We start from the raw sequence: 26,166 nt of genomic DNA on the forward strand, positions 1-26,166 counted from the left end.
ACCGTTGATTGAAAAACCTTGAGCCTCATGAGCACTTTATGAAAATTGAATTATAAGAACATTCGTATGATACGACACACTTCTATATCTCTTCCTATGGTATATGCTGAGAGAACATGCGTTCTTTATTTTATACTGTAAAATTCTGGTAACATATTCAATAAAGATAACCTTGCTTACATGTACAATCAACTCTCAACCGAATAAATTGATATCTCGCTTGTCAATCACTGAATGGCTTAACAGTCTTCTTAATATTTTGGGAGAAACAGGAAAGTTCCTCATAAAGCCTAATGGGCTCCTTACAATCACTCTTAGAACAGTAAGGATTGAATTTCTTCGTGTTCAAAAGGTTTTAAATACTGGGGAGAACTGACCTCTGGGCCAATATTGTTTAAAATCGACCCAAATGGAGATGCTTTTGATTAAACATAAGAAAGCCTATTGAAAAAAATTGAAAATAAACTAAAGTTTTTGTAAGTTTTATGGTTAGATCATGCCGTGCTTTTAGACATCTAATTATTTCCATTTTTGGATCTCATTTCTAAATTTTTCAACTAGTAGATCATCCCAAAACTGATATATATAGGGTAAGTTGCACAAAATCTTAAAAAAATGACAATCAAGGTTTGCTTCATAACAGTCTACCCCATTTTCAGAAAGTCGTATTTTTACAAACTTCATAATACAATATATACAAAAAGCGACAAGTAAACGGGATATTTATTCCCGAAAATAGTGTATGTGACGAGAGCCGAAATAATTTAAAGCTTTTATACAAAGGCGAAACTTGAATAAAAAAAAGGCTTTTATACAGATCTGATTGGATGAAAAATTCTACGTCATTATGTAGAAATTTTGATAGCGTCACTCTCAATCATGGCTCTTTTTTTTTAATTCAATGCGTCATGTAGAAATAAAGATAATCTAAATCTAGTAAATACATCTCTTTCCACAAAAGCTAATGATTGAAATATACTGACCTAACAAGGAGAAACATGGTATGTGCTGAAAAATTTATATTGTATCTTTTTAACTAAAAAGCCTCATTAAAAAGCTATAATTGTTTTAAATTTGTATGTAAATGTACTACTGCGACTGATTCCAGACGACCGTCTGGCGTTGGCTACTTGGGGTACGGCCTGTATCACGCATAATAAGGTGATTCTTATTCTTGCACCAGTAGCGACAGTGCTCTAGGCTAAGATATCCTGGGTTATTCCTGGGACTCTGAGAGTATGAGCAGCAGTGTATGGTATTGATAAAAACTAGACAGATTCCCTAATAACTTCGTGAAATTCTATATTATGTATTTATTATACAACAACAAAATGCTCCTTCAGTAGTGAAAATAAGTCAAGAAATTGTAACTGAAATTAGGATTTGCTGAAAACTATGAAACTTTCCACCACTAACAGAAAGCGACTATAATAAGACCAGAGCTACTCTATCCGTAATAAATTCGTCTAATATATAAAGAAGTAAAGTTTATTATTTGCCAAAACTTGCCATTTTTTAAGAATAAGTTCTTCAAGTTTAAGTTGATTTTGAAAAGAGTGAAACGTTTCTGAAATGATGTTACACCGAATCACAATTCATTCTACAAAATTCGAATGTTCACTTCATTTAAACATAAAAATACGACCTTCATATCCACTTACCGTCATCAAAAAGCTTGAAATACACAGTATGACATATATGAATTATATAATATTACGTGGACATCTCATTTGTAAAATTAGTACAAAGCAGTATCATTTTGTATAAATTGGATTTTAAGAGATTTCAATTTCAAAGGATGTTAACTGTAACTGATGTGCATTAGTATTATAGCGGTATATTGTTCGACAATGGCGTTCCTGGAAAGATATTTACTAGATAATGATATTAATGGAATATAGTACTATAGTCTATCCAAGGCATCAAAGCAATATTCAACCTATGCAACTATTCAATAGGATGCCAAGTCTACTGTCACCCCAAATTAATTATGGGACAAAGAAATTTATTGAGGAAAATTTTATACTCATAACAAAATAAAGTTGTCTTTTTCTCATCCATCAACACACTAAAAAAAATGTCTGCTCAAATCTCCAAAGACTGCACACGACCTTTAATTATATCTGAAGATGAAACAAAAGAAAGTAAAGCATTGAGGGTTTTTTTTATCTTAGAACACAGCATACGATTAGAGAGATTGCAGACCTTGTTGGCTTGAACAAGTCCACTGTACAAAATATAAAAGCCAGGATTGATGACTATGGTAGCCCTTTACCTCACAGGCAAATTGGGCGACCATTGAAAATAAACGAAAGAACTGAAAGGCATTTGAAGAGGATAATTAGAGAGGATCCTTTTGCCTCATTTAAAGTAATAAATGTGGAATTAACAAAGCTGGATGTTTTTGTTAGCATAGAAACCCTTCGATCGTACGTGGATCGACTTGACTTCAAATCGTACAGAGCAGCTCACGAGCCTAGATTGACTGCAAGACATCGTAAAAGTAGGCTTCGCTGGGCGAAGGAACATCTCAATTGGACGGAAGACCAGTGGAGAAGCGTTGTTTGGTCCGATGAGTCGCGCTTTTGTGTAGAAGGCAGTAAACGCGGAAAACGAGTGCTCAGGAAGGAAGGAGAGCGTTATGATGAAAGAAATATAATATTCACAGTCAAGTGGGGTGGAGGTGGTGCTATGGTTTGGGGATGTTTTAGGAGAGGAGGTTTCGGACTTTTAGAAATGATTGATACCAGTTCCGTAGACCAAGAAACATATATCAGCATTTTGGCCAATATGTTCCATCACTGGTTTACAATTGTCACGATACAGCAGGAGAGGGGCTTGATCTTCCAAGAAGATGGAGCTTCCTGTCATACAGAGGGTTATGTTCGATGGTGGAAGGAAACTCACCAAATCAGGGGTTTTGAGTACTGACCTGCTCAAAGCCCTGCTTTGAATCCCATTGAGCATGTTTGGAATGCTCTTGAAAAGCGAATTGAGAGAAAAAGATCGTCGGTCAAAAGCTTGGGGCAATTGAAGGTGGCTCTACGAGAAGAGTAGGAAAGAATGGATGATGAATTTGCCGACCGATTAGTTCGAAGCATGAAGAGGCAACAGAACATTAAAAATTATTTTATGAATATAATTTTAAAATAAGCACCTGAACCTTTCTTTTCTCAAAACTTGAAATCACAAACTTAAGTTTACACGTATGAGTTGGTCTTGAACTTACATGCCATATTTTTTCAAAATTTTGTTTCAATATTTTGTCCCAAAATTAATTTTGTGTGACCGTATAAGCAAAGAATTGTTCCTTAAGGACTTCTTTCCGTTTTCAATCACTTTCTATAGATTTCTGCCTTATTTGGAAGTCCTCGTTATGTACCACAGCAGCAAGCAACTCGAGCAACTGCAAGCAGACTTAGCTGCTGCCCATAATGAGATACGCAAGTTACAACAAGAGAATACTTTCTTACGGAACCAACTTGCTCCGAAGCCTTCAATTACAAACATCCCACCTTCTCCATCTGGATACACCATATCGCCAACCGTTTCCTTCCTCTCTCATAGTTCCCCCTCCTCATGCAAGCGTCCCCCATCGCCTAACAACGCCTCCACTCCTCTTCCTAAGGTTGCTAAGCCTAAACGCGATAATTCCCAATCAAGGCTGACTGCTATTGCCAGGCAATTCTCTTCACCTGCTGAACCAACAGGCTTTAAGCCCATCCATGTACCCATTCGACACCGCTTCCCTCTACAACAATTGCGCCCCAACCTCCGCAGATTACACATTAACACCCGTCGAATTATGGATATTCATTATTCAGATAGGAATTTGGTCAGCTTCCTTATCCACATTGGTTATGAAACTGAGCTCCGTTTACAAGTAAGCAAATTCAACGTCACAGTCCGTGACGATTTCGATCCTTTAGACCCATCAATCATTCGCGACCCTACTCTCGTCAATGAACCTATTGACAACAAAATACAACATGTTCGCAAAGCATTCCTCCATAGAATCTGTGTCGCCCTCCGACGATTCAGGACTCCCATTTACAACGCTGTTGCCAACTTCTTTGTCCAGTCTGGCCTTATTGACCTCGACAACTTAGCATCGTATGACCTTGCTCCACCATACAAGCACTGTACAGGACATATCCTTGATTATGTATAGGCTCTGTGGATAAATACCCAACATGTTCATCCAACTGCTTGTACCATCCTTTATGAACCTAACTACCTACTTCGCGCAAAAAGATTCGCCAACTTCGCCACCGACGTCACACTGATATCTATGACTCGTCTTTCCCTCACTACTCATTCACATTCTTTTTCCTTTTTTGTCCTTGCTCCCATAAGGGATTTTTTTTAGCTTCATTAACATCTCATTTGATCTGGCTTGGGCAAATATGGTGTCTTGAAACGCCGCGTGCTCATTTAAGCATATAAATAAAATATTTAGTTTAAACGTATAAGCAAAGATATTTGCATAAATAGGAACAAGAGAGTCTTCGATAATTTTATTTCTTTAATTACCGCTTGGTGAATCTGGTTGAATAGGCGAACTGAAAACATAAATATCCTCAGCTTCTGATACTCGGGAGGACAACTTCACCTCAGCGATATCAACCAGAAAAGTGTCCAGTCGTTTAACTTCAGAGCTGGAGTTGCCTTCTTGTACAATCTGCTCGTTCTTCTTATGAGATCGTTTGATCTTTTTTAGTACCTTGGAGGCTTCTTCAACAATTTTCTATTTTTTTTTTTTTAAAAAAAAAAAACAATATGATGGAATTATTTTAATGAACAAGTCTATCAAGTTTTGAATAGGTATACTAACCTTAAGCTCCCACATCGTATTTGTTGTATTCATAAGGTCATCTTTGGAATTTGAATGATCTGTGGGCAGTGTGCTACTGGTTATTCGATTCAGGACGTATAACTCTTTGCTGACCAAACTAAATGACCAAAGTCGAATTCTGTTGTTTGCTGCGTGAACGAAACAGATTTTCAATTGCTTGAAAATATCAACATCAGCATAGATGTAGTTATAGGCTACCATGTGTAACATGGCTAGAAGGCCATACGCAGCTTTTATGTGATATGTGGTCTCTCTAGTAATGTCATTCAGGCCAAAAGGTCCTGAGGTCTCTAAAAGTACAAGTTCCACATCAAATTCTTTGTCAAGAATGACGCCATCAGCATTATAATAATTTAATGTTGAAAGGCCTTGGCGTTTTAATTCTTGTGTAATAGCCTTGAGGCGCGTCTCACCAGGAATAAACTGGCAACAGGGAATCACCATTGTAGCAGCATCTAAAAATCTCCAGATAACTCTGAAATTATACATTGATTCAAGTTTCGATATCTCACGATATTTGAAGACCTGAGTGACGCTGTATGAAAAATAAAAAAAAATAAGAATATCGAAACAAAAACCACTTTACAATACTTACCTTATACTGAGGGTTGTTAACAATTGGACCTGATCAGGCGATGTTGGTATAATGAAAAAATTCATTTTGTTTTGTATAGACTAATTATAATCAAAAATTAGCAAATATGTGTATGCAACAATAAAAAGTAAACGCTTTATACTATAAAACTAGTAAATTATAGATACATACTCTGCTCCACTTCTTTATAAATATTTCGAAATTTTCACTTAATTCCTCTATGATCAATACCCCATCGTTAGAGCTATCTATATATATAATTTTTGAAAGTGTTCTATATACAATTGTGTTAATAACTAGATGTAAGTGGCTGCATGAAATGTGGTCAGCCCACCATGTCAGACTACTTACAAACGCTCTTCAAAGCCTATATGTTTGCTAAAACAATTGCTGTTTTCAAAATCTGATGATTTCAGTGAAATAAGCTCATCGAAAGCCAGAACATAGGGAATCAGCTCATCGTTATCATTAGTTTTTGATGTATCCGTGGGGTATGAACCACCAGAACTGGTTGAGACAAATGATATCTCTAGCATATCTATTGAAAAGTTATTGAATGTGAGCAATACAAAATAAAAGTGCTTTAGAAACCCTACCTTCATCACTATTTTCATCTGTTTTGTTCTTTTTATTAGGTGCATTATCAGCCTCTACTCGTTCAAAGCTGCTCTGTCTTTTTTGTTTATTCAAACTATTGCTTATTTCAATAGATCCTTGTTCCGCAGCTAGGAAAGCATTCATTTTTCCTTTATGAGCCAATCTATCCATTTGTTGTTGATCCTGAAGTTGTCTTGTTTGGACCTCCTCTTTTTCTTGCTTTTCTTGTATGCATTTCTTGTAAAAATGGAGAAATTTAATTTTTATTGCTCGTTTCAACAGATAATTTCTAATTCTTTTGCAATAATCAATAAACAAAACAGGTTGAGGTAGAGCAAAGGACGCGTCTTTAGTTGTAACAGAATATTCTGAGACAGAGTTTTTTTGTGTTGTTACAATGTCCTTCAACTGTAATTCTGATAGACTTTTCAAAGATTAGACTATCTTACTGAACAAATATTCACCATTAGATGTATAACTTCCATTACATCTAAAGTAATCCTTGATCATGATTTCCAGATTGCACCAATTTTTTATTTCTGCAACTAATAAGCCTTCCTCTATGTTCAGCTGCTCTCTGATTTCATTTGGAATTACAGTAGTCGCTCTATTTAAGGGTGTCTGATTTAAGGGTGTCTGATTTAAGGGTACTTTCTATTTATGGGTGTATTTCTAAACAACGGCATAGGTCCCCAGCATAAATACCACTATACCACTATTCTATTTAAGGGTACAACACAAATATTTTTTACCACTAAATATAAAAATTTTTATAAGTGATACCTTCATGGAGCACTCTAACAATAAATTTTTTACTTTGTAAAATAAGATCAAAGATCTGTTTGCTCTTTTGACTTATCAATTCAGTACAAGTCAGCCAATCTCATCCAAATCCGACGATGTAATTTACGATCAAGATCGTCCAAAGGAACTTCGTACATGAGAATAGTTTCATAGGCTTCTATCAACCGTTTTTACACTCTACTATATCGACACGCTGCTCATCTTGCTCTGTGTTATCATTTTCTTCTATTTCGTCTATGTTGCCTTCTGCCGTTTCTTCATTATTAGTAGTGCTTGTTGTATAACCTACTATCATCTCACTTTCATCTGCTTCAAGGTTTAACTGGCTAACACCAGTAACTTTGTTATCAAAGTTCCTGGGGAGATTTGGGAGCATTCCATTTATTGTTTCTGGTTTTACTTTAAGCCATGCATTAGCTAGAAAAAGCATAGCCTGAACTTGATTCATTTTGTAAACATTCGGATTATCCAACTTTTTACTGACATACAGACAAAAAGCACAGTCGTACTACTGGGCTCGGAAGTGTGCCTTAAAGTTGTCAATAATTCCTGTGTATACAAAATATGAATGAGAAAGCTGTAAAACAAAAAGACATCTTATATAGCATTTTATCAACAAATAATAGGGTACCTGCATCAAGAGCCTGTAGCTTGCTAGTCGTGTTTACTAGGAGAAATATCAATTTAATATTGTTGAGCGAAATTCTTATTTTATAAACAGATGCATTATTCAAAAGAAGAGCAATTTTTTGATTCTGTCTTCCAAAGGCAACATTTAACTTTTTCACGTATGTTGTCATCCAAGCATTAGTAGAATAATGGTATTCAATTTCATGTTTTTTTTTCCAATTGCAGTCATGGATAACAAATTGGCTCTTGCTTTAAAACATTTGGGGCTCTTGTCTTGTGCGATAACAATTGGTTGCCCTTTGTAAGTCCCATCCGAGTTACAGAGCAATCCAACTGTTAGACGACTTTTGCTTTTTTTTTTTAGGCCATCAAGCGACTCGGAAGAACATATGATTCTTCTTGGTGGTCGGTGGTAATATAAGCCTGTTTCATCAAAGTTCATGATATCTACAGGATCATATGGCCCAAGAAGTTCTTTTATCTTTCTCGATTCGTTCTGAATGTTTTTCAGAAGTCAAATTGAGGATAGCGTGTTGTTTTTAGACTTTTGCCATTCTTAACAACATTATTATTACTATATAACGTTTCAGCATTTCTGAGAATGTTTGATATAGTCTATTGGACAAGTGGTTGATCTAAAGTGCATTTCTTCATAGCCCATTCACCTAATTCTGTTTGATTAAGCTGGCCAGTAGCATTTTGATACAAAAGCTCAATTTTTTGAGAAAGAAAGGCGTAGACGTTTATTATTAGACATTTTTTTATAAAGAAATAAAATAAATTCTGTTATGTCATATGTTTATTCCCATCAAAATTATTTTGAGTCTACAACTCGTATATTATCCTTCGAGCAACTTTGATCAAGTCTTAAGCAAGTTTTGATTTGTTAATGCCCTTATACAATGACCAAACCTATACCAACCGACAGTGGCCTATGTGGAAACATATTGTACAAAACATTATAATGTAGCTACAATACATACTAAGTGATTTCAATTTTTGAGCAGCCACGAATTTCGATTTAAGGGTATGTTCTATTTAAGGGTGGATATTCCAAAAATTTTGGTTACCCTTAAATAGAGCGACTACTGTATGTCGGACATTGATGTGAATTCAAAATGATACATTGTTTGTCGTTTCTAATCTATCTTTTTGCTGATAAAGATGTCATTTCCAACTTAACTTTATGTGACTTAAGTGAAACAATAATAAAAACCACATGCTTACCATCACATCAAACATTTGTATAATGTGTTTGAAAATATAAGGAAAGATCACAAGTTGTAGTGTTTATCAAATACTATTAAAAGCATCTATTTATCATCATCAATAACAACACACATACTTGTTTCCTCTCACTTTTAAATATTCATCAAGAATAGTTTATTTCAATGGCTCGTCATCAGTGTAAAATGTTTTCTAGAAATTCAAGCAGATCCTTCATCCATTCGAATCTGAGATCTAAAATCATTGGGAAATTGCTAAAAAAAGCCTTTATAACTCAAAACAGAAATCAAATGGAAAAAAAAAAAATAATAAAAATATACAAATTCTATTTTCAAAGAGTGTATACAAAATAATAAATGAAGGAATATACAAATTAATAATAAACAAAGAAAGGAAAGAAGAATGGAATTATTCGGAAACGGTGGGTAAAGGAATAGGTGGTGGTCTTGTACGAGGAGGAGGTAATTGGGGCGGAATGATTGTTTCCCAATCCGGAATTTCGGATAATGATTGCCTTTGAGATGATAAACGACGGATGGTTGAAGTTGAATGTGGTGAAGATAAAGTACTGGTTGTACTTGTAGAGCTCTTTCTGTTTAATGTAACGGATGGGTTGATATTATTTTCTATGCTTGGAGTAGGTAGACTTTGGCGATTAGAGAACCTTGTGTTTTGAGTTGAATTAGGTATTAATATCCGGTAATCATCCGTTAATGTGATTGAGGACAAGATTGTAAAGTTCAAGTTGTCGTCATAACCAATCTTAATGCAAGCAATCACCTTTTTCATTAAATCTAACCACGACTTCATCTGATCTATTGAGTTGCAACGAATATTCCATTTGAAGTTTGGTTTCCTTATTTCAATAACATATCCTTTCTTGAACTCTTCTGTAACAAAAACAAACGTGTCTTCTGTTAACACAAAATATTCTTTTGCTGGACTGGTTAATTTTAATGACTTGAATACATAAACAGTTCTATCCATCAAAACACAATATCTCTTTTTCCATGATTTTGCAAAAGAAAACGTAGGGGTTTCGTACTTGTACATCCAATCTGAACAGATAGCATGTTCAAGTGCATATCGAACTGATACGCACCATGGGTCAATCACGACGCGATTTTGCATAACTGTGTCATCCGAGATAGCTTTTTTGGAATTCGCATGAAATTTGCTTAATAATTTGTTTTTGAAACTAGTGTGTTCTATCGGTCTATTGGCATTTAGTAAATTTGTCAGACTGTATGGTCGAGGACCTAAATGAGTTGATATGAATACTTTAATCAAATATTCTGTTTGATATTACAACTTGATTGAAAAACTTACAATAAGCAAGTGTACTGTCTTCTTCTAATGAACTCGCTACACTTAACCTTTGAGTTGAAGTTGTGGTTGTGGTTGTATTTGTAGCAGTGGAAGCGACAGAGTGACGAAAGTTATTGTCTTTCATGTTATTATTGTCCATAAAGACTGTGGGTGAAATATCCATGTTTTGTTGTTGTTGTTGCTCTATACACATCGGTGGGTGCATTTTAATTTTAAGAAAAAAAAAAAAAAATAAAGAAAAAGAAAAAAAAAAATAAAAAAGATAAAAATAGAAAAGTATTATATAAGCTCGTATTTTGTTTTATTTTTGAAATGAGAAGCAAATTAAATCATTTTGTCACAGTCTGGGATCTGATGATAAAAATTACAAGTATTTTCAATAATCATTTAGGAATGTCTTTGTTTTTTTTTTTTATTTCCAAAATTTGCTTTTCATTTTTTGAAACCAAAAAAAAAATACTTCAATTTTGTCATCTCTCTTTGATTTCAGCTGTCGTCATAGAAGCAGTAATATTTTTTTTTTTTTACCAATTTGCTTACATAAACAATAGGGAACGCATAAAATGCGGAAAAGTTATTTAATACTCCATTGTGGCTTAGTATTTCCTTTTATGCTACTATTTTGACTTTTTTTTTTTTTTTTTTTTTTTTTTTGATTATTTTTCGCTTCAACATGTCTTCATTAAAGCAGCAGTTGAAAAAGATCGGTACTCTCGATCTGCGAAATGTGACCGAAGGTTCAAGAAAAACAAGACCTTCTTTTCTTTTTACCCCTCGTGAAGCTGCTGACCAAGACTTGGAAACGATCTATTCAATTGCATACAATGGTATTATGGAATTGGTCATCTTGGACGAAAAGTTTGCTCCTTTTGAAAAGACCCTTTTCTCTGAAAAAATGAAGTCAGTTGATAGAGTCCTTCAAGTAAGTAATTTAGTTAATCTTTGCACTTTCTTCAACAAGAATATAACACTTTTTATTTTTTTGTTAAACAGACTAAAGAAGATAATGATAAACTGGATGCTAGTATCAATTCCTTTTTATGCCAATTATCACCTTATTTCCTCTTGAAGCCTTCTGGCAAGGTGTTAGAATACTTGATTCGTCGCTTCCGCATTCAAGATTTCAACATTGAGTCAGTGATTAAATGTATTTTGCCTTATCACGAAACAAAATCGTTTGTTAAAATGATTTCTATTCTGACAGTTCCGTAAGTGCGCAGTATATAAATAATAAAGACATAAAAATGTATTAATGCTTTCTCATTAGTGAAAAGTCTCCTTGGGAATTCTTGTTGCCTATCAAAAAGAGTCTTCTTCCTTTGGAGCGATCCTTGTTAGTAAAAAAGATGACAAAGAATAGATATGTTTTCGACTTTATCTGTAAAATGATCACAAAGGCCTTGGTTCCTTTCCCTACTTTGTATTCATTCTATGCAGCTCTGATGACAGATTTCATTAAACACGTCCAAACAATCAGCACCGACGTCGTTGTCGCTCTCACCCCTCATCTTATTGACGGTCTCCAATCCAAAAATTTGCCTGAACTTCAAATTGCAACCTACATGATTCTTTCTCAATTGTCCTCAAAGGCTTCTTTTAGTGCTGAAGGTTCAAAAGCCCTTGTGGAAGCTATGATTAAGAACTTTAAAAAAAGCTGCTACAACTATTGCTTATTGACCCTTGTTCATGTTTGCCAAACCCAGGAAGCATTTGTATCAGTTTCTCCAAAAGCAGCAAAGCATTTTATCAGTAGTTCTCGATTTGAATCCTCCATCTTGCAAGTTGCTGATAAATATGCTACAGAAAATTTCTTCAAAATTTTCTTGCCTACGATATGTCGTCACGCTAAAAACTTGGAAATTTTGGATACACTTGTGCTCAAGGGTTATTTATCAAGTGAAAACGTCAAATATCTGTGCGACACTATCCTGAACGATTATCTTTCAATTGAAGATTCTAAGGAAGAAAAGAGCAAGTATATTGAAAAATTCCAATCTCTTTTGGCTATGATTTCTCAAAGATTTATTGAGGAGCTTGATCATGTTTTGGAAACCAAATTATCCAGCGCAAAGAACGATGCTGCTCTTTCAGCCAACCTTTATGAATTTACTTCAGCTGCTTTCAAAGGAACCCGACACGAAATTATTCCCGAGACAAACACTACTCTGTACCTCTGCTTGAACAGTCCCTCTGTCACCAACCGTATGTTGGCCATTAAGAAGCTCATTTCTATTATAAATGATGCTTCTAATCCTTTATCCCAAAGTCCTGAAATGTTTGAAAGTGCTCTTGCTGGTTGCTTGGATAACTTTGGTCCTCTTTTAAACTTCATTGTTGAGGAAGCACCTAATCACCTTTTGAACCATGTATCTGCTGAAAAGATTATCTCATCATTCAGTAATCTTTTCAAAGAACGCAACTCTATGAACTCAAAGGATGCTGTGGTTGTCATCAAATTCCTCTTGACTGAATTCATCAAGAAACACCCCGATCAAGAAGATAAAGTTGCTTGCATCCTTTCTCGTTTTGTCTTTACTGCTTCTGCCAAGAATTTGTCTGGCTTGTTAAAGTCCATCAAAAAAGTTGAATTGAAAAAGAACTTTATCGTTGCTGCTATGGTTAGTAACATTAAGTCTTCTGCCGAATCTGATGATATGTTTGATGTACCTATCAAATTTATCAAACTTCAAGCAGATCATATTAAGCAGAACAAGACTGATGCTTACTTGAAATTCTGGATTGGAATGGTTCGAAACGAATCAAAAGCAGATAGAGTCATTGCTCTTTTGGTTCTTGGCTTGGCTGTTACTATTTACTCAGGAAAAGAGCAACATAGCATTAATTCAGCAGTTTTGGATGTTATTTCAACTTCTATTGTTCAGGAAAACAGCTCCTTGTTTTACAACACCCAATTATCAAAGGAATTGCAAGATGTAAACTCTGGCTTGCCTTCCAAGGACTTTATCAAGCAGTTGAGAAATGTTGATGATGTAACTCATTCTACTATAATGCAACTTGTTCAATTCGTGATGAAGAGCATGGTAAACACTTTGACACGCCCTGCAGGAGACATTAATTGGGCAACTGATTCCTCCAGCTACACGCAATTGGTCATGAAACTCTTTGTGATTTTTGTCAGTGGGCCATCTATTACCTGGTTTGAATCACTTGTTACCTTGATTATCCAAAAGCAATTGAGTAATGATTCTCTTCGATTCTTGACTGCCGTTTGGGCAAACTCAAACAATTCAAGTGTTGTCCGTGCTCGTTCTTTGCAAATTTCAGCAAGTTATCTTTATTTTTACGTCGACAGCACCAAAAAATTAGACTTTCAACACTTGGTTCCTGCTTTATTCCCTAATCTTGCCGACACAAATGTATCTATTCGTACTCAGGCTCTTCGCTGTTTGGAAAACATTAGACTCGGTTACAAATCACAAGGCCTTCCTTACGGTGCTAAGGTTTACAATACTTCAATGAGTAATGAAAGTGTCAAAACTGTCGGCTCTGGATCTACTAAAGTATCAATCCTTCCCATTGATGCCATCTATAATCAAGGAGCCAATATTACTCCTCTCACTTCAAATGAAGCTGCACACCTTGTTGATTTCTTATGGTACAGACATAGCGAAATAAGCAAGGACCCTACTTATATCACTCGTGTGTTTAAGGAATACCTTGCATTGTGCGAAACCTCAAACAAGACGCATAAATCCAGAAAGACTCATACTCTTACTTTCTTAATTCGCCATGTTACTCAAGCTCCTACTATCCAACTTCAAGTGGACATGCTCAACATGTTAGATTCTATTGACAGTGCATTGAAGCTTCAAATCTTGCATCCTCTTTTGGAAGAAACCTTGAACAAGCCTCGTACAAAGATATCTACTGCTCTAGTTTCCTCTCTCATCCGTACTTATTTACCATGTAATGCTTCTGAACTTGGATCGAAGGGTGATAAAACTTTACCTTTATTCCTTCGCTTGCTTGCAAACAAAGACAGTCTTCAAGGTGAAGATGAGGATGGTTGGCAAGTATCCACTCGTCGTTATGCATTAGAGCAAATTACTCCAGAGTTCTTTGAAAACTTGAATAACGAAGCTCGCGAGGTTATCTTTAGTACTCTTATTGATATAGCTACAAATGGCGTTCAAAACGATGTTCGTGCATCCAAGACTGTTTTGTCCAACATTGCAATTCCTGCAAAGATGTTTGACGACGTGCTTTTGGCTGGCGCAAGAACTCTTTTAGGAACTGCTACGACTGCTACGACTCAGCCTGCATCTAAAAGAGTCCGTGCAAAGTCTACCAAGGCATCTGCTACAGTGGATCTTTATGAACTGGTCACTTTGCTTGAACTGATTGAGTCCAAGACGATTGCCGAAGATGAGACACTGGTCAAGTCTCTCTTTGAAGTATTGACTGCTATGGTGAACGCAGACCTTCGTGACTCACCCGTGTCACTTGAATATATCAATCAACTGCTTATGTCCGCTCTTACCCGTATCATCCACAATGCTGAAGAGAAGGGCGTTCATGTGGAAGAGTCTGCACTTCGGGTTGATATCGTTGTTCAATGCATTCGTATCACTGGTAACCCTCAAACGCATAATCAAGCATTGTTGCTTATGGCAAACATTGCCTCCATGTATCCTGAATGTGTTTTACATAACATCATGCCCTTGTTTACCTTTATGGGTGCCAATGTTTTGCGTCAAGATGACAATTATAGTTTCCAAGTCATTCAACAAACGATGGAGAAAATCCTTCCTCCGCTTGTGGTATCTAGCAGAAAGAGTAACAATGATGATGAAAACGCTCTTGTGTTGGAAGTCAGACCTATCATTAAGGTATTTGTAGATGCCTTGTTCCACATTCCCAAGCACAGACGTTTACGTCTCTTCACCATCCTTATTCACACCTTGGGAGAAGAGGAATTCTTGTTTGCCATCATTTCATTGTTGATAGAGAAATTTATCGAAAGATTGTCCAAGGGTGCTCGTAGTGATGCCGAATCTCTTACCGAATTCAGTTTAGTGATCTGCCAACACTTTGGTCCCAAGACTCAAATGAAGGCTATCTTGGCGCTCTTGAACGGCTTACTTACTCTTCCCAACGAGAAGTCTGAAGACGTTGAGATGACAAAAGAACCCCATTTATTTAACCTTGCTGAACACAGCAGTAAGCAGCTTCGTCAGTACAAACTTGCTACACTCAACTTTATTGGACAATTATTATCCTCAAAGACATTCTTGAACAAGATCATGGTTCAAAGCAATGCCTCTGAAGAATTTGTTGAATCCATGCAACCATACTATTTGGACAGTGTCACCGCTATCTTGAAGATCGTTGCTTACTTTACTGAATACCGTGATACCTATTCTATCTCTGAAAACGCAAATCCTAGTGTTTCCAAGTTCTGGAGAGGTATTCTCAAGGTGGTATATGATGTTTTAGATAAGGTCAATGCTCTACTTTCTCTTGATGCCTTTGTAAATGTTATCAAAGACTTGTGCAACCACAATGATAGTTCTATCCGTCGCAAGGCAATGAACATCTTTAATGAAAAGGTCAACTCATTTGAAGGACATGCTCCTGAAGGATATGAAGAAGTTTTGGTTGGTATGATTCAAATTTTCACCGATATCATCAAGAAGGAGTCCGAAAGTTTAATTAGTGAAGAAGATCGTGCAATTAATAAGCAGTCTGCTTTGCTTTGTATCGCATCTCTCGCAAAGACTTTGGGCAGTGTTTATCCTGGACAATTCTCTGATGCTATCCCTGTCATTATTGGCCCAGATGGTCTCCAATCTTCTAATGCCCAATTGCAAACATCCAGTCTTGTTTGCTTGACTGTTATCTGTCAAGAAATCGGTCCTCGTGCTGTACCCCACCTTCCCAAGCTTATGCCTGTGGTCATCAATATTCTGGATCTTACTGTAAATGCAGAAAGTCCAAATACTCTTCTTCAACTCAGTGTGGTGAGTGCTTTAGAAACAATTGTTCAAGTCCTTCCACACTTTATCAGTCCATATATCATTAAGCTATTATCTGGTTTGCTCAATCCTTCTATCTATGCATTTGATGTTGCTCAAGCACAACAAGCTGTTATTGAAGCAAAGAGCAAGAACGTCTTATCATTGATTGCTACCAACGTGCCTCCTCGTGTCTTGTTGAACCCCCTCTTTAGCTATTTCGAGACAGCTCTCAAGAATGGTAAGAATTCTGCACTGGCTTTTTGTTCCATTGTCTCTCAGACCATCCGTACAATGACTCGTGATGTCATGACCTCTCACTACAAGCAATTATTCAAATTTTTCCTTATTGCTTTTGACATTCGCCGTACCAGTGGATTTTCTGACGAGGACGTTGAAGAAGTTGAAGGATCAGTGATCACCGCTTTCCTCGATTTAGTCATGAAGTTGAACGAGACTTTATTCAAGCCTTTGTTCCTTAAGGTCGTTGATTGGGCTACGAATGAATTAGCAGTGGAAAATGCAGAGGTATCTGAAGATCAACACAAGCGTGTCTTGTTCTTTTACAAGTTGACAGATGCTCTTTTGGAGAAATTGAAGTCGATTTTCACTCCTTACTTTGGTTACTTGATTGATGATGTTATTATGAGACTCGAATCTTACAAGAATGAGGAGCAAGAGATTGACAGTCTTTGGGACTATATCATGTCTGCACTTCGAAAGTCATTCTTGTATGACAATGATAACCTTTGGAATGCTACCAAATTTGAAAAGATCATGAGCCCTGTTGTCGATCAAATGTTGGTCGTTTCCAAGGGAACCAGCGCAGACTATTTGGCTCGCATGAACACTTATATTGTTCCTTGTATTGGTCAAATGGCTGTTACGGTATCCAACGATACTCTTTGGAAACCTCTTAATCATAAGGTACTTTTGAAGACAAGAGAAGACAATCCCGAGATTAGATTGGCTGCATTGTACTGTATCCAAGAATTCTATGTTCGTCTTGGTGAAGAATGGTTATTGTTCTTGGCTGAAAGTATCTCATTCCTTGCAGAACTTATGGAAGACGACGATGTACGCGTTGAGAAATTGGTACAACAAACCAACTCTCTTATTGAAACACACCTTGGTGAAAGTTTAGATAAATTCTTTAATTAAACACATTTTCTTTTTGTAAATACAATTTAGTATAGAATAAATATCCTTATTAAAGTTCTTGCTATCTTTTTAACATGAACCATGTATTTGTATAATACTATCTTCAAGAGATGAGTATCCTAGATGCACTTTAAACTTTCAATAGTTTGTCTAACCTTTTACTCAATATAACTGATTCAATCGATTGCCAGAAAGGATTGATAAACAAATGACTATTCAAATAAATGATGCTATTGTGTATTGGATTCCATTAGGGAATCTAAACATTAAAGTATGAGCCGTTATAGAAAATAGGCTTGGCCTGCCTTATTAGCAGTTTCTCTGCTCTTATCAATTGACGCAAATATACATGTGCTTAGGCAAACTTCAGTTAGAGGCATGTTCTCCGGTAAAAACATGTTATGATAACTAACTTTAATCATATGTACCTGATAATCACTGAGTTTGATTCTATCAGCCTACACAAGATGTAAGGAAGCAAGAGCTGCAGCTTTATGAAATAAAGCAACGATTCCTTCCTTGAAAAACTATTGCTCATTTGAGTATCTTTTATGAAAAAGATATATGACTCCAATCAATGATTGATTCAAAGACATCTCTAAATAGGGAAGGTTGAGTAAAGTAAGCAATATTGCTACTTGTCAAAGCTGATTGTACTTTAGAGAAAATTAAATAATGTACAATGAGATACTGCAAACAATTCAAAAATAAGCATATGATGCAAGGTCATCTTTCTGTGACAGAAAATACAAAAAAAGTAGGCGGTAAATCACTGCAGAGTTCAGCAATGTGATTATGCATATGTCAAGTACAATATTCTGTAGGTTTTTAAACAAATAAATCTAGACCATACACATAGTGTTATTATCGATTAAAGTATACTTTTTATAACCCAGAAATGGCAAATAATATGATAAAGCCCTGTAAGGGTTCCTTTATTATGAATGATATACTTGTGATGTAATAGAAAGGATACTCTTTTAAAAAAAATCAAGTGAGTCGTACACTTCTTTGTCAATCCACCCACAAAAATCATCACGAGTGACTTCGAAGTGCGGGGAGGTAAGCAGATTTTTTGATGAGATGAGTACAAGATAAACCTTTTTTTTTCTTTTCTTTTTTTTTAACAAAAAATATATATTTGAAAGAATGGAATTAAATGGATCATGGTTCATTGACAATAAAACCAAGCGAACAATCTTGTTTAAAGGTATTAATTTAGGCGGTGGCACTAAATTACCCAATGGAATACCGTCACAAGAATCCAATGGTTATTGGGTTGATTATGATCGTAAAGTGAATTTTGTGGGAAGACCTTTTCCACTGAATGAAGCTGATGAGCACTTGTCACGAATTGCAAATTATGGGTTCAACTTGCTTCGGTTTGTAATCACTTGGGAAGCTGTTGAACATGAAGGACCGTAAGGAGATAGTTGAGTTGAAAGAATGGTTTATTTAATTTATAATGTCTAGTGGTATTTACGATGAGGAATATCTCAGCTATTTAATACAAGTGTTGAAAAAATGTGAATCATATAATTTAAAAGTGTTTATTGACCCACACCAAGATTGCGTAAGGGAGTTCATTAAATGAGGGAGAAAGAAAAAGAGACCTAATGTTTTATTAGTGGTCTCGACATTGTGGTGGTTCAGGTCATCCTGGTTGGACAATTGTCCTTGCCGGTCTAAACCCAATGAATTTTCCGGCTACTAATGCAGCCATTGTGCATAATTTATATTCAAATCCAGATGAATTTCCAAAAATGATTTGGAACACAAACTATCAAAAATTAGCTGCTGCTACTCTGTTTACCTTATTTTTCGCTGGAAAGGACTTTGCACCAAAGTGTATTATCAATGGTGTTCATGTACAAGACTACTTACAAGATCACTACTTGAAATGCTTTGCTCATGTTGCTCGGAGAATAAAAGAGAGTGGATTAGAGAACACGGTTGTGATTGGATATGATACGATGAATGAACCTGGGCAAGGATATCTCTCAATTAATGATATCACACGGTTTAATAAAGTGGATACGGATTTTATGATGGGATTGATGCCTACTGCTTTCCAAGGTATGCTTCTTGGATCATCTATCCCTACCAAGGTGGATTACTGGGAATTTCAGTGGTCAGGGCCCAAAAAGACGGGAGAAGTCTTGGTGGATCCCAAGGGAAATCATGCTTGGTTATCTGCGGATGAATTGAATGAAGTGGATACTTGCTTTGGATGGAAAAGATCAGAGTCATGGCCAGCAGGTTGTATATGGGCTACACATGGTGTGTGGGATAAGGAAACAGAACAAGTTTTGTTGCCTAAATACTTTGTAACCCATCCTCTTACGGGTGAACCAATTCAATTTAATGATTACTGGTTAGATCATTTCCGACGATACATGCAAGTCATTCGAGATATTCATTCTGATGCACTTTTGTTTGTACAACCTCCGGTATTGGAAGTACCTCCTAAACTTTCTTTTCCTACCAAACGACTTGTTTATGCTCCTCACTGGTATGATGGGTTAACTCTCGTAAAGAAAAAATGGTGTAATTATAATGTGGACTTTATCAATCTCAACCGAGGAAAATATGGCACAGGTCCGTTAAGGTTTGTAAGAGCGCTTCGTGTAGGAGAGAAATCCATTCGACAATGTTTTGTTGATCAGCTAAAGACACTACAAACAGAAGGATTGGAGAATATTGGTGATTATCCTTGTATTCTTGGAGAGATTGGTATTCCTTATGATATGAAGACAGGCAGAAGTGATCAGAATGATAGTTCATATCTAGCTCGTTGTTGGTCATGTCTTTTATCTTTGTTTACTAACCAGCGACAATCAAAAGCATTTGGAATCAATCACCCAAATTCAAACCAAAACAAAGCAATGGATGCTAATATTAATGCACTTGAACAAAATTTGCTTAATTATACTCTATGGTCATATGTACCTGATAATAATATAAAATGGGGAGATCGATGGAATGGAGAAGATCTTAGTATTTGGCAATCAGATCAAGAAGAAAAACCAAGTCTATTGAACAGTAAAGATTGCTTGAAATCTTCAGTGTCTTTTGTGACATCAAGTACAGTTACAATAAAAAGCAAAGATGATATAAAGAAAGCAGTGATCGATGATGATTATTTAAAAGATACAGAATCATTGAATAACGAATTCCTTTTATCAAGTCAAGAAAACATACGAGATATCATCAGTCTTTATAGACCTCATCCTTGGGCAACAGCAGGTATACCGACTAGTATTAAATTTACGTCACCCACAGAAAAGATCTCTGCTCTATTTGAATTCAGTTTAAAACCCAACGTTGACTGTAGTAAACCAACTGAGATACATGTACCCATCAAGAGTTTTCCCTTACCGCCAGAGACAAAAGTGGATGTGACAAATGGTAGATGGCAAGTAACAAGGTCAAGTAGTCATTACTGGGTATTATCTTGGTGGATTGAAAAAGAAGAAGAATCAAGATTAAAGTTAGGAGGAGTCATTTCTACCTAAAATAGATTAAATAAGCCCACATACAAGATGAACACGTGTATTATCCAATGAAAAAGCAGATAATGTTACACTGTATTATTTTTATAATAAACATTTAAAACCTAAAAAGGGTGAGAATCTTTTTCTTTTTCCTTTTCTTTTTCTTTACTTTTTTTTTTCTTTTTTGGCGTTGGATATCAGTGTGAAAAGGGAACATCCACTGTTTAATAAAAAGGGAAAAAAGACAAAGCAACAAGAAACAAAGACTGCTGAACTGCCCTCTTTTAAATCATATTAAAAAAGGGCTTTAACTTCTAAACAAAAAAGAAGAACATTCATCCAGAGAAGAAGTTACGTTTAAAATACAAAAACAACTTCCATCATGAACAGTACTGTAACTATCACCGTGGCCAATCAAAATATGGTCAAGAACAACTTTCACAAGGAGCTTCTTCAAGCATAAAAGAAGAAGAAACCTTCAAAAACTGTCGACAATGTCAACGTCATCAACCTTATAAAATACCAAACAAAAAACAACAAAATCTACAAACTGACTCTCTTTTTGGTCCCTCAATTTTCAATTCTACTACTTCTTTATCAACCTCATCAGATAATGAATCACTTGTTTTAAGTGATTCTGAAATATTTGATGAATTTGATGAACTTTTTTCCCCTCCTAAAAACTTTTTGTTATCTCCTCCTCTTTCACCTATTTTGTTATCCAATGAAGGTGAAGAAGTGGATGAATTTTCTTTATTTCCGTAATAAATTTATATTCATTTGTTAAACAGCTCTTTTTACTTCAAAAAAACGTTTAAGATAATACACTTGCCAAAAGCAAACAGCAATCAATAAGCCCATTTGAGCAATAGACCACCATTTCACTCTAGAGTTTGTACTTTCAGCAGCTATTATTTATAATCAATTAGTCTGAACATAAAGGATTATTATCGTATTTACTATCTCTGTGTTGACGTTCTCTGACAACGATATATTCTTGTTGTGCCTTGATATTAAATATACTCTCTGCTAATTCAAATAATTCCTTTTCAAGAGGATCCGTATGTTCTATCAATAGTTTAGTTAAACAGTCAATGATTAGCGTTTTCAGATTACCTTTAACGCTTTCATGAATCTTTTGAATATTTTCATGGACATTGAATCCAACTTTCTTACTGCTTGAAGTAGAAAATTCGTTACCAAAGCAAAAAGTGTATTTTCCACCAACATTGGCTGTAATAGTATGTGCATCTGATGTTTGTTTTGTTTTACTAATAATCATATTACCATTAGGATCATTCACCTTAAAAAATGTTTCTTTAGATACACATGTAATAGAGTAACTATCTTCATTACCCAAAAGTCAATATCATTATTTCCACCATCACCAACCTATTTTTTTTTAAAAAAAAAAGAGATTATAAGCACGTATACTCTCTTTATTCTTGTTACTTTACTTGATAAGAAATTGTAAGTTTTTCACCAACTTCAATATTTTCATAATAACAGTCTATTTCGCCTGCTTTAACATAAGTTGATAATGCGGAAGTATACTGAGCGAGTACAAAAAGACTTGCTAAAGAACAAACAACTGAATATTTCATATAGAATGCAACTATAAAAGAACAGAAGAAGAAAAAAAGAAAAAAGGAATACACGACGCAGAAATAGATTGGCTCATTTATATAGCATTTTCGGTCATTTAATATTTTATTGCTTCAAATAAAAAAGTACTTGACGGAAGCGGGATGAAGGATGCTATGCAGCTTTAAATTCTTATTTACGCGTACCATTTGCTATATCTCGCTTTACAAAACTTATAAACTGCTGCTTCTCCTTTTCATTGTTTCATTCTTGTAGTGAATAATAATTGTAAATATCATAATTATTTAAAGAAATTTGACTATTGATCGTGCTTTATACAAGTATATCTATTTTTTTTTTGAAGCACTTCAAGCTCATATGTAAAGCAAATACGCTTCTCTTTCTTTTGCTTGAATGCTTTTTCCTTATAAAATAAAACTCAGCTGTGTACGAAGAAATACGACAAAAAACAAAATCTTTTTTTTTCACTCTTTTTTTTTTCGCTTCTTTAAAATTTATAAAAAAAAAAGGAAAGAGAATGCCTTCAGAAGATAAAAAAAGAGTGTGTTACTTTTACGATGGTAAAAAGGCTACAAAAAATAGACATACAGCATAAAACATAACTTGTTTTTTTTTTAAAAAAAAAGCTAATGTTGGCAACTATCATTATGGACCTGGTCATCCTATGCGTCCTCACAGAATAAGAATGTGTCATGGATTAGTTATGAATTATGGTTTATATAAAAAAATGGAGATCTACGTAAAGCACTTTACTATCATTAGGCCAACAATACATAATAACTTTCTATAATAGCGAGCTAAACCTGCAAACAAATGGGAAATGACTCAGTTCCATACAGATGATTATATCGATTTTTTATCGCGTGTGACTCCTGAAAACATGGATCAATATCAAAAGGAACAAGCTAAATGTAAATTATAGCCCCATGTACTTTATCATATGCCTAACACTCATGTAGTTAATGTTGGAGATGATTCACCGGTCTTTGAAGGTTTATTTGAATACTGTGGATTAAGTGCAGGCGGATCCATGGGTAAGTTATCTTATTTTACAACAATACAAAAGGCTGATGCAATAACAAAAAAAAAGAGGGAGCTGCTAGATTGAATCGAGGTTTATGTGATATTGCTATTAATTGGGCTGGTGGTCTTCATCATGCAAAGAAATCAGAAGCATCTGGCTTTTGTTATGTGAATGATATTGTGCTTGGTATACTTGAACTCTTGCGTTATTATGCTCGTGTACTCTATATTGATATTGACGTTCATCATGGTGATGGTGTTGAGGAAGCATTTTATACAACTGATCGCGTAATGACTGTCAGTTTTCATAAATACGGAGAGTTTTTTCCTGGAACGGGTGAGTTGAAGGACGTGGGCGTACAAAAGGGAAAATATTATAGTGTGAACGTACCATTGAGAGACGGTATTGATGACGAAAGCTACCGAACAACATTTGAGCCCGTAAGAACTGAATTATAATGTAAAAATAAGACAGTAATAATGTTATCTATAGGTTATTGAGAAAGTGATGGAATGGTATCGACCAGCTGCTGTTGTATTACAATGTGGTGGTGATTCTCTTAGTGGTGATAAATTGGGTTGTTTCAATCTTTCAATGAAAGGTAAATTGATAATAACATTTATCTTTGGAGTACTTACTTGTACTATTAGGACATGCAAATTGTGTTCGATTTGTAAAGAAATTTAATTTGCCTACATTAGTGTTAGGTGGTGGAGGTTACACGATGAGAAATGTAGCAAGAGCATGGGCCTATGAAACAGGTGTAGTCGTTGGTCAAGATATCGGACCAGAGATGCCATATAACGATTATTATGAGTATTTTGGACCAGATTATAAATTAGATGTACGCCCTAGTAACATGGAAAACCTAAATACACCAGATTACTTGGAAAAGATAAAGTATGTCTCATTATTTATAAATGTGGAGTAATAGTATTTACGTATACGATAGAACTCAAGTGTTTGAAAACTTGTCAAGAACCCTATTCGCTCCAAGTGTACAAATGCAAGGTAAATAAAAGAATATATAAAATGTATGTAAACTTATACACTATCATAACAGAGGTTCCTCGTGATATGGATATGTCTGAAGATGAGGATGAGCAGGATGCAGATGATAGATATTCGCGTAAGTAAGTCATTGTGTATTTAATGCAATTAACTGATAGCTTTTTATAGAAAATTTTTGGGATCGTCGTATTGTACCTGATAATGAGTATTATGACTCAGACGAAGGTGAAGCACAGGGAACAATGGAAAATATAAAGAGTGGGCATGAAAGAAATTACGATGAAGAAAAGGACAAAGAAGAACAAGAACAAAAGGAATCAAGAACAACGAGTCCCATGTCAGCAAACGCCGTCAAAATTTCACAAGAAGAAGAAAATGAAATTGAAGAGACATTAAGAGAAGAAGAGGATAAAGAGATTAAAGAAGAACAAGCAGAAGAAGGTAGCGATATGCTAATAGATACGATTGAACCAAAATCAACTCAAAATGAAGATGTTCAAATGGAAGGTAAATAAGAAAAAGTCGATCGCATAGAGTGAACACATCATTTATTATTATTGCCTAGACGCACACCAAACAAAAGCAAATTCAACTACAGGAACGACAGAAAATAACAATGGTGTTGTAAAATCAGCTACAGAAAGTGAAGAAGAAGGTGAAGTAAAATCCATTCATTCACAACAATCACCTAATATCAAAGAAGAAGTGGAGACACAAAATGAAACAAAAGAATCCAGTTCATCTTATGAAGATGCTTTGGAAGACGGCGAAATTGCCGAATAAAAAAAAAGGTCTTTTTTTAGATTTATTTGAGGGTTCATTTTTATTTTTTTCATTTATACAAATATATACATAAAAACGTTTCTCTTAAAAAATAATAACATTGCCACATACAAAAAAAGAGGGCTAAATGACATATAGGAAGCCACGAGGATGACATAGAAACAAAGGGGAGAAATAAATGGTTTGTTGGAGGGGAACAAAAGGAGAGAAAGGGAGAAATAGATAAATAGCATCGAGGGGTTTCGTTTTTGAGAGTGGAAATACTAAGATGCGAGGCAAGAGAGAGAATATGGGACGTATGAAAGCGTATATAATAATTGCCTTGCTTTTCTTTTTTTTTTTTCTTTTATTTTATTTTTTTACTTTACTTATTTTAATATAAATGGCCCACCAAAATGAAAAAATGCTCCAAGCACAAAGCTTATTATATAATTTAATTGATAATCGATCCATACAATTAATATCTATCCTTGGCATTGGTGCTTACGGAATTGTCTATCTGGGACAGAACGTATTCAACGGCCAACAATACGCTGTTAAACTTTTAACTCATACGAATGCCAGTCGTAAAGAGGTTGAGATACATTCCTACCTTTCTGGTCATCCAAATATATTAAAATTTGAAAAAGTCGTACGAGAAAACAACAGGACATTTATGATCATTGAATATACCCCAGAAGGCGATCTTTTTGGTGCCATTACAAAACCAGGAAGAGAAATTGTAGGGAACAACGATGCCATACGCCATGTATTTTTACAGATCATTGACGCTGTACATTATTGCCACCAAAACAACATCTTTCACCGTGATCTAAAGCCTGAAAATATCATGTTGGATTCAAATTGGACAGTAAAATTAGCTGACTTTGGGTTGGCTACAACACATCAAGTATCAGATGAATTTGGATGCGGCTCTACTTTTTATTTTTCACCTGGTAAGACACAGTAAATATATACGCATCATCACTTCCTAATCTTACTCCACTAGAATGCCAAGGGGGAACATTTCGTAATCATGGCCGTATCAAGGGCTATAGTACAGAAAAGAACGACATATGGAGTTTAGGCGTCATCTT

At 35.3% G+C, this 26,166-nt stretch overlaps 9 protein-coding genes across 9 annotated transcripts; 7 read left to right on the forward strand and 2 right to left on the reverse strand.

Annotated features, from left to right (window-relative positions):
• Positions 1-2,077: 2,077 nt before the first annotated feature.
• Positions 2,078-2,931, forward strand: RO3G_09838 (uncharacterized protein; the record flags this gene model as incomplete). The annotated part of the gene is made up of 2 exons (XM_067664423.1): positions 2,078-2,144; positions 2,372-2,931. The coding sequence occupies 2 exons, from the start codon at positions 2,078-2,080 to the stop codon at positions 2,929-2,931; spliced, it is 627 nt and encodes a 208-aa protein (XP_067520524.1).
• Positions 2,932-3,376: 445 nt separating this feature from the next.
• RO3G_09839 (uncharacterized protein) lies at positions 3,377-4,171 on the forward strand (the record flags this gene model as incomplete). Its single annotated transcript, XM_067664424.1, has 1 exon — positions 3,377-4,171. One exon carries the CDS (start codon positions 3,377-3,379, stop codon positions 4,169-4,171), a length of 795 nt encoding a protein of 264 aa, XP_067520525.1.
• Positions 4,172-4,525: 354 nt separating this feature from the next.
• RO3G_09840 (uncharacterized protein) lies at positions 4,526-5,515 on the reverse strand (the record flags this gene model as incomplete). Its single annotated transcript, XM_067664425.1, has 3 exons — positions 4,526-4,747; positions 4,835-5,390; positions 5,451-5,515. The coding sequence occupies 3 exons, from the start codon at positions 5,513-5,515 to the stop codon at positions 4,526-4,528; spliced, it is 843 nt and encodes a 280-aa protein (XP_067520526.1).
• A 3,601-nt stretch (positions 5,516-9,116) lies between these two features.
• Positions 9,117-10,200, reverse strand: RO3G_09841 (uncharacterized protein; the record flags this gene model as incomplete). Its single annotated transcript, XM_067664426.1, has 2 exons — positions 9,117-9,967; positions 10,038-10,200. 2 exons carry the CDS (start codon positions 10,198-10,200, stop codon positions 9,117-9,119), a joined length of 1,014 nt encoding a protein of 337 aa, XP_067520527.1.
• Positions 10,201-10,710: 510 nt separating this feature from the next.
• On the forward strand, positions 10,711-17,173 carry RO3G_09842 (uncharacterized protein; the record flags this gene model as incomplete). The annotated part of the gene is made up of 3 exons (XM_067664427.1): positions 10,711-10,959; positions 11,031-11,245; positions 11,305-17,173. 3 exons carry the CDS (start codon positions 10,711-10,713, stop codon positions 17,171-17,173), a joined length of 6,333 nt encoding a protein of 2,110 aa, XP_067520528.1.
• A 1,149-nt stretch (positions 17,174-18,322) lies between these two features.
• RO3G_09843 (uncharacterized protein) lies at positions 18,323-20,688 on the forward strand (the record flags this gene model as incomplete). The annotated part of the gene is made up of 3 exons (XM_067664428.1): positions 18,323-18,594; positions 18,647-18,746; positions 18,802-20,688. 3 exons carry the CDS (start codon positions 18,323-18,325, stop codon positions 20,686-20,688), a joined length of 2,259 nt encoding a protein of 752 aa, XP_067520529.1.
• Positions 20,689-21,316: 628 nt separating this feature from the next.
• On the forward strand, positions 21,317-21,454 carry RO3G_09844 (uncharacterized protein; the record flags this gene model as incomplete). The annotated part of the gene is made up of 1 exon (XM_067664429.1): positions 21,317-21,454. The coding sequence occupies one exon, from the start codon at positions 21,317-21,319 to the stop codon at positions 21,452-21,454; it is 138 nt and encodes a 45-aa protein (XP_067520530.1).
• Positions 21,455-23,212: 1,758 nt separating this feature from the next.
• Positions 23,213-25,090, forward strand: RO3G_09845 (histone deacetylase RPD3; the record flags this gene model as incomplete). The annotated part of the gene is made up of 8 exons (XM_067664430.1): positions 23,213-23,306; positions 23,363-23,736; positions 23,789-23,897; positions 23,947-24,196; positions 24,249-24,307; positions 24,360-24,425; positions 24,476-24,814; positions 24,873-25,090. 8 exons carry the CDS (start codon positions 23,213-23,215, stop codon positions 25,088-25,090), a joined length of 1,509 nt encoding a protein of 502 aa, XP_067520531.1.
• Positions 25,091-25,472: 382 nt separating this feature from the next.
• RO3G_09846 (uncharacterized protein) lies at positions 25,473-26,039 on the forward strand (the record flags this gene model as incomplete). The annotated part of the gene is made up of 1 exon (XM_067664431.1): positions 25,473-26,039. The coding sequence occupies one exon, from the start codon at positions 25,473-25,475 to the stop codon at positions 26,037-26,039; it is 567 nt and encodes a 188-aa protein (XP_067520532.1).
• Positions 26,040-26,166: the final 127 nt, after the last annotated feature.

The sequence above is a fragment of the Rhizopus delemar genome, genomic scaffold (genome assembly GCF_000149305.1).
Source record: "Rhizopus delemar RA 99-880 supercont3.7 genomic scaffold, whole genome shotgun sequence".
Classification (NCBI taxonomy): domain Eukaryota; kingdom Fungi; phylum Mucoromycota; class Mucoromycetes; order Mucorales; family Rhizopodaceae; genus Rhizopus; species Rhizopus delemar.